The 14,597-nt window shown below is 40.9% G+C and overlaps 1 protein-coding gene across 7 annotated transcripts in view; it reads right to left on the bottom strand.

Moving 5' to 3' along the window:
- Positions 1-14,597, bottom strand: part of Fggy (FGGY carbohydrate kinase domain containing) — a 380,313-nt gene that overhangs the window by 75,411 nt on the left and 290,305 nt on the right. For all 7 annotated transcript variants that reach the window (XR_007211617.1, XM_048351429.1, XM_048351432.1 and 4 more), the window contains 2 exons: positions 7,415-7,489; positions 3,550-3,670 (listed from right to left, as the gene is read on the bottom strand). Coding sequence is in view for 6 of the 7 variants with exons in the window: in XM_048351429.1 (XP_048207386.1) it covers positions 3,550-3,670; positions 7,415-7,489 (196 nt within the window). In the remaining variant the exon portion in view is untranslated. The remainder of the gene's footprint in view (positions 1-3,549; positions 3,671-7,414; positions 7,490-14,597) is intronic.

Here is a 14,597-nt window from a genome sequence, read left to right as displayed (position 1 = left end):
GGCAAGAGTGCTTGCCTTGTACAATTCCACACATGTCATAGGGTTGCTGTGAGAATTAAAAGTGCTGTGAAAAGAAAGACACTTGAAGGGTGCATGGCTTGGAGAAAGTTCCGTGTTACTATTAGCTGTTATGATTCTTGAAGTTTCCCTTATCTATGATGGGGCCCCTTACCTCTGTTACCCAGAATTAAACAACTCACTATTCTATCTGACCAATCCCACTCTCTCAGACCAATCCCACTTCCTCTTTTCCATCTCTCCCCCACATTGCTCTGAGCTCAGGGAAACTGGCCAGTATGGACCGCGACCTCTTGGGTTCTGGCTACAATCTCAACTAAGCTCCTATTTGAGGGTGGATACCACAAGCCTTGGAATACAAACACTGCTGAGATCCTGGATTCCCTCCTCTCCCACCCAACCTCATCTCTGTAAATATACTATTCTATCTCTTATGACTACATTTGTTCTGGCCCTGCCACCTCTGGCTGCCTGGTCCCCACTCTGCTCTCTTGCACACTGATTGGAAGGCTGTGAACACTTTTCTGATTTATATCAAACCTCTTGGAGGACATGCTGTTCTTTGCAACCTTGGGCCAAGCACAAGCTGGATCGGCTGAGGTGCTCAGTGTGCTTTGGAGTGAACAAATGAATGAATTAATGATTAAAATGATGAGTAAGACAAGAAAAGGGAAACCCCTACCAAATCTGCCAGTACTAAAAAAAAGTAAAAACATCTAGAAGAAGAACATTTAGTCCTAAGTCACTGGGGAAACCTACAATTACTCAGTGTACACCCAAGTATTTTTTGAAACCACAGTTAACTAAAGGACCAGGGTACAAGGAGTTTCTTCCTCACGTCCACATTTCTCAGCTGGCAAAGCTCCATGCTCACACTGAGCGGGCTTTTCCTAACATGGCAAAGATCTGCTTATAAAACATTAAGCCATCTTTCCCCTGCCCCCCATCCCTTCTCATTCCTGGATAATTGGAGGGAAGAAGTGAATATGTATCCATTGCCTAGGGAGAGCCTACAACAGACCCGGGATGCAATAGCTCCTGAACTATTTTCCTCAGCATGAACTACATATGGGAAGTGATAAATTCTGTCTATTACAAAAGGAACCTGAGGCTCAGAGAGGTAAAGTAACTTGCCCTAGGTCACAGAGGTGATTTCCTGCTCTTTCTTGCTATTCCACACTGTCTCCAAAGAATCTTCTAAATTCCATGATGTGTGTGTGTGTGTGTGTGTGTGTGTGTGTGTGTGTGTGTGTGTTATTCATTGTGTTTCTGAGAACACTGTATGGTCCTCTCAGTCTTTCTTGGAGGAAAACTGGGGCAGTTCCAGTGTTTAAAGGCACCTATCCATTGGCTGCTGTTGCATGCCTTTTATAGGACAAATGCAAATGTGTTCTTTTCTCTGAGTGCTCCATGAAGGAAGGAAGAGGGAGCCTTTGCCTGGAATGTGAAATATTTTATCTGATGCATTAATGAATTTAACAGGACCCAAAGCATTTAAAGGCAGATGCACTTTGCCATCACTTGTCAGTCACAGGCTGAGAAATTCCAGGCCAAAGAAAAGGTTCCTTTGTCTGCAACTGTAACTGGCCCACAGTTAGAGACAAAGGGTCCAGTTTCAATCTGAATCCAAACAACCATTAACAGCCTATTCATTCAACTGCCTAGAGGAGCAGCAGCTTCCAAAAATTCAGCTACACCCCAGCTTCTGAGTTGGCTGAGGGAGAAGGGCTAGAGGGTGACTCATTTCAAAAAGTCAGAAGTGCTGACCACCCCCTGGGTTGCTCCTGGCTGCCCAGATCCAGGGCCCTTTTCCCTGTTCCTCTGGACATCCTGTCACCCAAAGCTGACTTCCACCTCTCTTCCTGCATGCAGGTAGGATGTGCTTTTGACCATTAGAAGGTCTGAAATTAGAAAGTCACAGGTTAAATTTAAGGCCTGTGGCAGATCTCACACCGTGGTCATTGTTTTCCTACTATAGGGTAAGATGTTGGCTAATCTGGCTCCTTTTGATGTTGTCCTACTTTCCATGCCCACTGTGGCCCAGTGGCACAGGTTTCCAACATCTCAGGAAAAGGAGGAGTCATCATCAAATAGTGACAGATGAAAAATCTAGAAACCTTGGTCAGTAATGGAGAATATGCCCAGACACGGCCAGTTACAAATCATAGTCCTGTCACTACCTGTGTTGAGTTGGCAAACTCAAGTTAATTACCCTCCAGCTTCTCCTTTCTAATTTCAGTGGTATGAGAGGATTAAATATGCACAAAGTGATTCACCCTGACACATAGTAGGTCCTTGGTTAGTGCTAATAATTTTTATATGTGATTGATCTACCCCTGAATGGCGCGGACTCTAAAAGGTTTTCTGCCTTGTGCTTTAGTCTGCTTGTCTCTAAGATGGGAATAACTGTCTGAGTTTCATCTCCCCCAGCATGCAGATATCAGCTGTGCCCATCATGTCACTAGTAGGCTCTCATGTGCTGGAGTCTGCGTGGTCTGAAGAGGGAAGGAGGCATGGTAAAGCAGAGGGAGCTGAGCAACCTAGGGGATGGGGACAGCAAGGTGTCATGATGAGTGGGGCACAGGGTAAAGTGGACTCATGTCAAAATGGTGCTGGCCATTAATGGTTAATGGCCGTTAATGGTTGTTAAGGATTGGCAGGGACCAATCTTTCTCTACTTCCTTCCCCCTGTCTTTTCCTAGTACATGGTCTCCCAGGGATTGGTTTATCCTGGGAGAGAACCCTCAAGAGATACTGAACATGGAAGGGAAAGAGGAGTGGGGTGTTCTGTCCAGAGATCTTGGGAGTCAAGGCCAGTCTTTGTGCCATCAGCAAACCTCTAGCCAGTGGGGCTCCTTTCCAGAGGGGGACTCCTAAGAATGTTACTCTGTGTGTCACAAGGCTCCATCCGTCATTGCTTTGGGTTTCCTCCACCTATGTCAAGATCCCTGATTTTGAATGCTGAGAAGGAATCCCAGGATCTTGGACACTATAGGATCAAAGCCCCATCTGCAGCTAAATCCTAGTTCCACAGCATTGGGGTTCTCCTGATTCTGTATTCTGTCTTCAGATGGCTTCCCCGTCACTTTCTCCAAGCCACAGGTGCTAGCAGTCACAGGTCCAAAAGTGGGTGAGTCATCCACTGGATTTTCATAATGCCCTGTGTTTTCTTTTGTTCTCACTCTAAGCTCTTGTCACCCTCCATATATCTGTTTGCATTTTCATTCCCTCAATAGGCAGAGGCAAGAATCATATCTGTTCATAACTGTATCTTCAATAGTCCCCACAATGCCTAGATCAGAAGTACTTGAAACTGTTGAGCAAGTGCTTCAATTACTATCAAGGCCTAGCTGACCTTTCTTGCCTCATTCAATAGTTCAATACACATAGACTTTACTCCCTCTGGCAGGAGTATAAAGACTCAATAGTCATCTTAATAGCTTGGCACACTACCGGTAGTCTATTTTCTAAGCCTGCTCAGAACTGACCATGTCCATTTGCTGCTAAATCATTTTTGCTCCCCAAACTCACCAGTAATGTCTGCATGCATCTGAACAAAAAGGGGATTCTTGCTCAGGCCTCCACATAAGAAAAGGGTACTGAGAGAGTGCCCTGCGGCCTCCATAGCCTCTATGATGAAGCGGGTCCCAAACTTAAAGAGAAAAGCAGAAGAAAGCATTAGTCATGTATCAAAAGCAAACAATAAAGAAATGTGCTGTTATTTAGCCCACATTTGACACTGCACACCATCTCAGAAATGATAGAGAGATTATGTTGCCTAAGATCAGAGCCCAATCACAGAGTAAGAATTCCAATGTGGGTCTATGTGACTCTAGAATCCTTTTAATTATAACACCATTTGCTTCTATCTGAAGTTACACAATACTGACAAAACACAGGTACAACTAACAAAATTTGTTCAACTATTTGGTGAGAGTTTATATTGGCCTAGACATTACTAGGGAATGGAAATGGAGAAATTGCAATGTTCCTCTGAAAGTAATAGTCGACTCTGCCTTGTAGTAATGGGAACTAAAGATGTTTTCCTTAGAAAAGGTACAAAACCAAACAAGTGCACAATCAAACAAAACTCAGCAGTAAAACTATGGAAAGGGGACACTTCATACTTCATCAAATAAGAAAGGTAAACTACAAGCTAGGTGCTGGTGGCTTACACCTGTTCCTACCTACTGAGATCTGAGAATTGGGGTTTGAAGCCAGCCCAGACAAACAAATCTACCTGATTCTTAATGCTAATAAACCAGCTAAAGCTGGAAATGGGGACATGGCTCAAGTGGTAGAGTAGCAGCTGTGAGAAAGAAGGCCTCATGTTCAATTTCGATCTGCAGTACTGGTAACACACACACACACACACACACACACACACAGAGATGCTACAAGCCTTCATGACAGCCAAGTGCTAAAACTCTCACTATAACCTGAAACCAGGCAGTGATGCAACAACACTGAAGCTTCTAGACTGGCATCCATTCCCATGACCTGGGGTCAAATACAGAAAAGCACACATTCTGGATGGTTCAGGGCTTCTCAGTGTTTTAAATTCAAATCTTGTACATCAGATCTTCTATCTTAGTAGTCTCTTAAAATGAATTATCCCCATCCCCGGCCTGAGGAGTTTGTACAAGTCAGTAAAATAAATGCATTATGGGTTGAGAAAAAGACACTACCTTAGGGCCATCAAAGATGAATTTTAACATGGAATTCTTTATCGTTAGCTATGTTATTTGAATAGCTGGGCTTTGTAATTTATATGGAAGTTCCAAAAATCTGGCACTAAATGAATGACTTGTTGTCAATGTCCTAGGAAGGAGCAATGGAGTGAACTGTTAAATTAGAGGGGGCAGATAGTCAGGAGAAATAAAGGACTAAGTATCTGCAAGGTCCATGTGTCTTCATAGGTAGTAAAGCATGGAGGTACTTACAAATAAGAGCTCTTCTGGTTCTTAGCTATAGGTTATGTACTCTGCTAGGCATGCATCAATGTCCTTCCTAATCTTAAGTAGGTAAGATTTGTCCTGGAGAGAATTCATAGCACAATATGATAGGTTACATTAAAAGTGTGACAGTGCTGTTAGAAGGCTGGCATTCACAGAGTGGAGAAGACAGTTTATCTTGAGGGAAAGTGGTACCAGCCTAAAGCACAGGATTTCAGAAGTTCACAGGATGCTGTCCTGATCTCAGACTCAAGAGGCCAGAGAAAGGGTGAGCAAAGCCTACTTTGTAAAGGCTGAGCTTGAAAACTAGCTCCCTCTTCCCTGGCATATAGGTGCATCTGAGGCAGAAAGGTGTCAGGGTAATCTGGAGCCACAGGATATGAAATCCCAAGGAGACTGGAGTGAAGGATGCTGCACCAGGGCAGATAGGAACAAGAACAGCAGTTCCAACCCAGAGGTCTGAGGCATTTGTTGAAGTTATTCACAAATCTGGTAAAAATATGGAGTAGGTAAAACTTAGGCCTCTGAAGATAATCTACAGATGTAGCATGTTTAAAAAATTAAAATACGTTATACCGTATAAGGCCAGATCCTGCTTACTGACTATGGCTGATTACCCCCAGATGTTTTTTCTTAAGCCTTTTTGGGGGTCATGAACCCCTCTGAGAATATGACAAAACTGACTTACCTGCCCAGGAAAAAGAAAAAAAAAAGGTCACACACAAAATAGTACTCTGCAGAATTTCAGGAGGTCACAGATGCTCTTAGGTTCTTTGTGAACCACTCTAGGCTTGTAGATTCTAAGAAACCTTGCTCTAGTCTAGGGCATAGATTTGCCAGTTCAGATCGGAGCTTTAGATTTTAGAAACACTAAGTTGACATTCAGGTATTTCACCTATTTCTTGCACTTAACCTTTCTAAAGTTTCGATTCTCAGTTGTCAGATAGGACTAATAATATCATATTCAGTTAAATATGGATTGTCAAAACTGGTAACACAAAAAGAAATAAAATGTGTGTTCTGCAATATGATGAAACACAGTAGTACTGGTCACACAAACTGGATGCTTAAGGTAGCCTATGCTAAAGCATGGAGGTGCTTACAAATAAGAGCTCTTCTGGTTCTTAGCTACAGGTTATGTACTCTGCTAGGCATGCATCAATGTCCTTCCTAATCTTAAAACAAACTTAAAAAACTGCCCCACTGCCATCTCCACTTAAGAGCTGTCTAATTCACCTAAGAGAATGCAGTCTGTATTGGAGGAAGGGCAGATGCCTCCCAATTTTCATGGGAAACCAGGCAGAAGTGATATTTCTGTTCTTTCTAATACCAGGGAGTTAGGCCCACATGATTAACAGGCTTAAAATGAAAGTAACGCAAAGCACATTTCCTGGGAAAGGAAAGAAGGGCCAGAACAAGGGGCTCTCCCTTGAGCATAGTGACAGCCCCTGTGTGGCATTGTCAACTGGGATTTCCCACTGTGGCCAGTACTTAGACAGCATTCCCCTTGGTATCCCAGACTCATGCTCCACACTCCTGAAATCCCCCACCAAAGGGCTTTGTGCAAACATTATTTTGTGCTCACCTTTCTGGAAAAAATGTTTTCACAGACTGAGAAGTTTAAATTGAAATTAAGTGATTCCACTGGGAATGCACAGGGCCAAATGCAAATCGAGGCTTCAAATGCAAATAGTAGTGTTTAAGGGCCTGTTCTGAAAAGAGAACACAGATGAACAGGCCCAGGGTGAACTGGGTAGTTGACAGGTCTTTCAATGTAGGCCTGAGCTGGAGAGGAGTTTGTTACATAGTCTCAGCTAACTTGTCTCACTTTATTTTCATTCTATTCCTACAAAGTGAAATCATGAATATTTCTATAGGGAAGCATTTATTTAACTTTAACCTGTCAATGGTAAATATGTGTTAGGCCAGTATTCAGGAAGAAAAAACAAGAAAAGTTTTTTGTCCCAAGTTGAACATTATGGGAAAATATCTCTTGTCAGAATGCTTCATTAAAATGCACATTTTTGCCCAGATGATCAGCATACTCAGATATTTTCTCAAAACAGATGGATGATCTCTCAATCTAATTGGCTGTATAATAAAGCCTTGTTGAGAAATCTGTCTTAAAATGTCTTTTCTTTGTGGTACGTTAAAGATCACTAAGACAATGAACAGAATAAATTAACTTTAAATACATGTATGGCCCATTCAACAGAAGCTTGATTGTCCAAATGTGTGATACTTGGGAACACATAGATGATTCTCCTTCTCCATCCCCTGCCTGAAGCCTCTTCTTGCCTGCATTAAATTTAACCTCTTTTTTATTTTCCCATTCCTACACTTTCTTCTATAATGTTTTTCACCAAAAAAAACCCAAAACACCCCTCTGTTTCTAGTATAATAGCCCTAAGTTATTTAAAAATAGCATTAAATTATCTTACAGCAATGGCCTGAATGGTGGCCAGGTAGAGGATGGCAAGATCGTCAAGGTCCTGAGACAGTTTTAATCCAGTGACCTGTAGGGAGAAAGAAAAGGAGGGGATGACCAAAAGGCCTTTCCACCAGCAGACACAGTTCCCATGAACTATGAACACCGTCAGATGTGTTTTCTTGCGGAACCAAGTTTATATGCAAATCCTCTTTTTGTGAGTTGAATGTGGAATGCCTACTAAATTGTTTAGTCTCTAGTTCTAAAAAACAAAAAACAAAAAACAAAAAAAAACCCTCCCCTCAAAATGCTTTGTACTTGAATTAAAACAACATGAAACCAAATGAACATTATAGGATGATTGTGTTTAATGGCTTATAAGACATCAACATGTGTACATTGGCATTTGAGTACAAGGTGATTTTATTCTGAGTTCTTCTTCTGTCACAATTCAATGTAGCAGCATCCAAGGGGTATCCAGGGTAAATACTATACCTTCTATAAATCTTATACCTACTGGGGAATAATTTAGAATCTGTGGTTTGCAAGGGAATCCCATCAAAGTCAATCAGAACCATATGCTCATATGTAGCAGGCCTGTCTTTAAGAGATTCTAGGACTGAAGAGAATGCTGGATTTGAATGACATCAAGACTTGTTCACAGTCCCACCTTCAAGGATATGATACAGTTAGATTTAAAATCATTTAAATCCCAACAGATATCCATAAAACTTTCCAAAAAGTATGAGCATCGAAGCACACAGGTACCACAGATCATTCTCTTAAATGACCAGTGCCTCTAAGCCTCAGAAATCACAGAGAAATGAAATGATTTTTCCCTAAAATCTCAGAATGAAGTAACTGACATAACTGAGCACTAAATTCAACTCTTGAGACTGCTAGCAGCTTTGACTAAAAAGCACACATGAGAGGTGATAAAGCTTTTCTTTCCATGACAAACAAAACATAGCTATCATTTAAGAAGATAAAAATCATTATGGGGAAGAAGTTCTACATGGGATTTATTGCACAGAACATGAGATACAGTAGGAAGTGAATACCCCCTCATAGCCACTCATGATATTCCTTATAATAATGGTAGATCCATAGAGGTCAAATACAATACAGTGAAAAGTATTTCTCCCTGAAGTATAAACATACTAAATCTGAAGTACTGTTTCCTTGACAAGTCACCTGAGATGAACACAGATAAAATGGTAGATGGCTTCAAGTCTATTTCATTATCTCACAAATACTAGAAACCTCAGCCCCATTTTAGCAAAAGTCACCCAAAGAGGGGCATTCTGAGGAGGGTCTGTCTTCAGGAACATGCGGAAGGATGAAGAGGCCCCTGGGGGATCTGTTGTGAAATTAGGTGGCAGCCGTGTCATGGGGGAGATAGCAATGCTTGGGGTGAGACATGGCTTTGTTATGACTAAGAAGATTGGGACAAATGATCTGATATCCCAGCTGAAGACCGAATGGTTCCATTGGTAGGAGGAAGCTGAAGTGGAAGGAGTATGTTTATAAATATGCATGTGCCTATTTTCAATGTTTGGCCCAGACAGTCAAATATGTGGGGAAGCCCCATATGAGACTTGCAATCATAAGCACATTATATTTATCTGGACTATTGCATAATAAAGAGAAGTGTAAAAGAAAGTGCTTAGTTAATATTTAGAGATGTGTGGAAATTGTACATGGTGGCCAAAAAAGATGCAAACAACTATAGTGGAAAAAAACAGAAAGACAAATGGATGGAAACTTTAATGACAAGGTTCACTTTAAATCTTGCTGTCCCTTTGAAAGGGACCCTATGAACTTGGGTACATACTATCACATTTTTCTGGCATTCTAAATGAAGGCAGACTTCTTGAGACCTTGTTCTACAGAGTCTTTAGTGTGGGTACAGAAATCTGCATGTTAGTAAGAAAGTTTACTTCCTTAGCCTGTAGAAATGTCTGCCTCAAACTTGGATATTAGGAATTATTACTAATTCCTGTCTTAAAATGGTAAATATTAATAAATTCATTGTGAGTAGAGCAATCTAACCTGAATCCACAATGTTCCAAAATAGGAAGCTTTTTGAGCTCTGTCATAAAGCCACAAGTGGAAATTTCCATATCAGGAAACTACTCGGTGTATACAATTATATGCTTCAGTTAATGTATATAATGTGTTCATGAAAGACAAATGCATTTCAGGTTCAGACTTGTGTTCTATACCCAACATATTTCTCTGTCTCTGTCTGTCTCTCTTTCTGTGTGTCTCATATCATTTATAAAATATATTGGGAATGCATATTCAAATCTCAAATCCAAAGAATCCTAAATCCCAAACACTTCTGATCCCATACATTTCAGATAATTGATACTCGATCTGCAGGAATTTAGAGAAAGTTTTCCTTCCTTATTGTTAAAGGAATTGAAATGATTTTATGTTAGTAAGAAGAAAATTTAAAAATTCTCAGGGGGATCTCTAAAGATTACAAAAACCTAGAAAACATGGACACCAGACCTGAGACTTGGCCATGGCCACCAGGCATGGGTAGTATCTAAGGCCCAAGAGTTGAAAGCTTTGCAGAACATAGTAGAGTGATGACACTGCTCTGTTGGTAAAGTCAATAAAGAATGTAGAGCAGATGGGGACAACAGGTAAGATCAAAGGACTAGTTAAGAGAAAAACCTCAGAGGATGAAGGCATTTAAGGACAGGTCTAAGATAATCAGCAGCCTGAAAGAGAAAGGACACATCTCCCAGTAATATTTAGAGGACTCAGTAAGTGCCAAGAGTCCACACCTGGCATTGTCTAAAACCCACCCAGATACGGGAAATGCAGATGAACGGGTCATTATAATGGAGGCAGAAGAATGCTAAGAAGTCCTGTTCCAGTTTCTCAAACATGAATTAAGGCATAGATGTAATGGGATGTAGTAGTAGACTTAGTCACTAGCCAGCTGTCCTTAAAAAGGAAAAGAAAAGGAAGATTATCCTGGATTATTCAGTTTGACCCAATATAACCACATGAGCCATTAAAAGCTGCAAAGGAAGGCAGAAGAGCCAGTTAAGCAATACAAAGAGGAAGGCAGGAGAGATAAGTCAGAAATGGGAACAGGGGTTCAAGCACAGGAAAGACTTGATTGAACATTGCTGGCTTTGAAGGTAGAGGCAAAGGGTAATGGGCAAGAAAACAGAGACTTGGCCCTACAATTGCTGGAGATGAATTCAGCCAACAACTTGTATGAGTTGGAGAACAGATTTTCCTGAGAATCTTCTAGTGAGCATTCTGGTTTTGGCTTTGTAAAAATTTAAACAACAGAACATCCAAAATCCAACATCAGAACACCAGAAAATCCAACTTGGAATCTTGGCCTACAAAATTATGTTTTTTTTTTTTTTTTTTTTTTTTTGGCCAGTCCTGGGCCTTGGACTCAGGGCCTGAGCATTGTCCCTGGCTTCTTCCCGCTCAAGGCTAGCACTCTGTCACCTGAGCCACAGCGCCCCCTCTGGCCATTTTCCATATATGTGGTGCTGGGGAATAGAACCGAGAGCTTCATGTCTAAGAGGCAAGCACTCTTGCCACTAGGCCATATTCCCAGCCTGGCCTACAAAATTATGTATGTCACAGTAAACACAACCTGCTATATTTATGGAATTCATCTATAGGAAAAATAGACAATCGATACACATATGAAAAATAGATGATGGTATGGGATTCTCCTTATGATCTTATTCTATTGTGAATGCTCCACTGCATTTGCCATTTAACCAATGTACCAGGCACTTCATAGGTGGGTTTGCCTTGCTTTGATGTAAGCATGCACCAGAATCTCTCATAGGCAGCCTGTGCATGCCTCTACCTCCTGCTGTCTTGAATGTGCACAACAATTTGCAGCTCATTGTTGGTCCCGTGGACTTAGTTTCTTCCCACTGTATATCTCCTGAACCTTTTCCAATGATTTTGATTCTCCCTCAGCCTTCTATTTTGCCTACTACCTTGAAGACTCTTGCCCATACAAAGTCCATCCCTGGCCTTTGGTGCATAAAAGAAAGGCAAGCAGCACATAGTAAGAAAAGTCTGATTCTAGGACATGATTTAAGAAAAAAATTAAATGAATTAAATAAAATTAAAATGAAAAAGGAAGAAATATGGCAGGTGCATCGAAAACAGAGTAAAAGTAGTAAGAAAGGAAAGGTCTAGCTCATTCATTCCCCTCCCCCCTTGAATAATATTAGTGACCCAAATTTGGTCAGATTGGGTAATGATTCCAATTCTACTCTTTTCTCCTGTGGGCAAATTACTATCTCATTCTCACTTTTCTTCTTCTTTTGTATAGCATGACAATCACCTCACAGGGTTATTGTAAAAGTTGACATGATACAAGTAAAACACTATAATTCCTCCTCACACATCAGACCCTTTTAAAAGCTGACTATGAATCACTATAAATTAATTATTTCAATCCAATCATAGTAGAAAACTAGTTAACTGACACTGAGGAAATTAATTTTTGTCATGGAATTTGACTTTTTACAAGGAAAAACAGTTTGTAAAAATGGCTGAATAAAATATTAAATAATAACCAACCATTAACAAACTCATGTCAAAGAAAGTTCACTTGTTTCCAAGGCTTGTAATTTTATCACTCAAGAGTTGCTTCAATTAGTCCTTGAGCTTCTAGCTCCCTATCAGAAGCAGCCACAGGGTACAGGGGTACAAGCTCTAGCTTCCCCCAAGACCTTGCAAAGAGTAGCTGAGTTGCTGACTCCACCTACAGCTGTACCAGTTTAGCAAGGCCTTTGTAGCTGGGATTTGTCTAGCTGAGATTTGTCTAGCTGGAATTTGTTTACCTGGGAACTAACTAAGATCTTACAAGGCTTCTTTCTTGACTCTGAAGAACACTTGGAACACAACTCAACTTCTCCAGCATTGTGAGCAGTGGACAGCCTTATGTTACACAAGTCACAACTCTTCAGAATGCCAATTAATCACTTCATGTCCCGAGTAGTGCAGTACTTGCAAAATGAAGCAGAGAAAATATAATTTGGTCAATGGTGAGTCTGGTATGTATGTATGTATGTATGTATGTATGTATGTATGTATGTATGTATGTATGTATGTGTTTTTCACTGCCTCTTATATCTCCAAGGCAATTTATTTTGTTGACTGTGCTTTAGAACAAGAATTCAGACAAAGAAATCTCTCCAAACTAAGAATGACTACCACTAAAATAAAAAGTCCATAGCCATCTGTGAGTAAGCTGGTCACATATGTCAGGAAGAAGGGCACTGTCAGAGTTACCACACTGGCTATTTTGCAAGGTCCACCAGATTTGAGCTTCCTGTTGTGCTTAAAAGGAAACTGGAGGCCAGAGGCTTATGCACAGCGAACATTAAATTCCAGACCTATATGAAATACATTTCCTGTGATGGAGCAAGAGACTGGTTTAACTTCTCTACTTAATTCTGAGGCTGGAAACCTCAGTGGCTGCTGAGTGGTGTCTTCTGGGATGAAGGACAAGATTGATATCTGGTTGCTCAAGGTTCAATGGCCGTACACAGGGCCCAATAATCAGGAGCTACAGATTCAAACTCATTTGTTGCTGTCTAATTGTGACATGCCTGTCATTGGGTCAGCACGTGGTCACATTTGTCAATGACCTTACAAAGGGGAGGGGGAGGTGCTTCTGCTTTACTGGTGAACAGATGGATCACACAGAGTTAAACTACAAAGGCCACATGCTAACACATTTCCAAGTCAAAATTCAAATAATAGTCCAATTTCAAAACATGAGCCCTCAGCTGGACATAGTGGTACATGCCTATAATCCAAGTACTTGGAGAAGATGACAATCATGAGTTCAAGGTCAGCTTGGGTGACATAGTGACTTTCAGGGCAGCCTGGTCTACATGGTAAGATCCTGTCTTAAAGAACAAAACAAAGCAAAATAGAAAAAAATAGAACAACAACAACAACAAAAAAGGAAAAAAGCAGAGTAAGAAAGAAAAGAAGAAAGAAATGAAAACATGTACACCCTTATTATATATGTGAAAAAATTTCTCTAATATTTTCTTTAGGATTTAATAGTAAATAATGTTTAAGAGGTCTTTAAGTTGATATTCAAAATGGTCTTTCTCTCTTCCTTCCTGCCTGCCTGCCTGTCTGCCTGCCGTCTTTTCTGCTGTATGCCGTGATTTTCCTGTGGGACTCATTTTGTATGACTCACTTTGTGAGACTGTTTCTCAGCATAGCACACAGGACTTACTCTGCTCACTGACTGTGTACTTAGCTTGGGCTCTTCAAATTTATAGCTAGATTCCAATCCGCAGAGTGTAGCAGGACTTACTTGGGCAGCCTTGTAGCACTGAGGTAGATTACTGCCGCCTGACACACACTACATCAACCCTTCCTCCAAAATCAGAGAGGGTACTTTGATCTCTTCCCCAGTAGCAGCAGCTTTACTCAGGAGGCTGGCACACTAACCCTCCCTGTGTGTCTAGACCCACGATGCCATCCCTCTTGGCTTAGAATCTCTGAGTGGGGAGGAATTAGGAGATTAAACTCACCCTGTTGCTTCCAAAACAAAACCAAAACAGTAAAGGCCGAGCATCTGCAGGAGCATGGAAGGCTAACTGCTCTGTTTCTACACTGACAAAGTCTGTGTGTTTTCCGCTAGGGAGCAAATAAAGGAGGTCCAAACTCCCCAGTCTGGTGGGACACTTTGTTCCTATGTCTGATATTATATTTATCAAACAAGCTACATTCATCTCTCATATTCTGCAACATCTCCACAGATTCTCTTTGGGAATGTCAAGCTAGTTTTCCTAGTTGAGAACCAGCCTACTTTACAAAGCCACTGTGAGTTTATGCCTGTTTTACATCTTCATGGGTATTTCTGAGTGAAGTAGATACAGGCTGCATCAGATACCAGATGTTCACTAGACAGATGTTACATAAAAAATTCCACAGTGAGACATTGACTGAGTACCTCCTTCAGTTTGCACAGATGTCTATATTTCAAGGATCATACAGTATAATGATGATGTAAACACATGCACACACACTCATACATGTACAATAATGATCTCCCTGTTTTGTGTAACCCAAGACAGATGCTTTTTTTTTCTTTCTATTCTCTGGGCTTCTCTGTACACAGTAGGTATTCATTAGTTAGCAAAAGTAAGAGGCAAGTGAAC

The sequence above is a fragment of the Perognathus longimembris genome, chromosome 7 (assembly GCF_023159225.1).
Source record: "Perognathus longimembris pacificus isolate PPM17 chromosome 7, ASM2315922v1, whole genome shotgun sequence".
In the NCBI taxonomy this organism is placed as follows: Eukaryota; Metazoa; Chordata; class Mammalia; order Rodentia; family Heteromyidae; genus Perognathus; species Perognathus longimembris.
The sequence above is the reverse complement of the archived record's forward strand: the minus strand, read 5'-3'. Positions and strand labels throughout refer to the sequence as shown.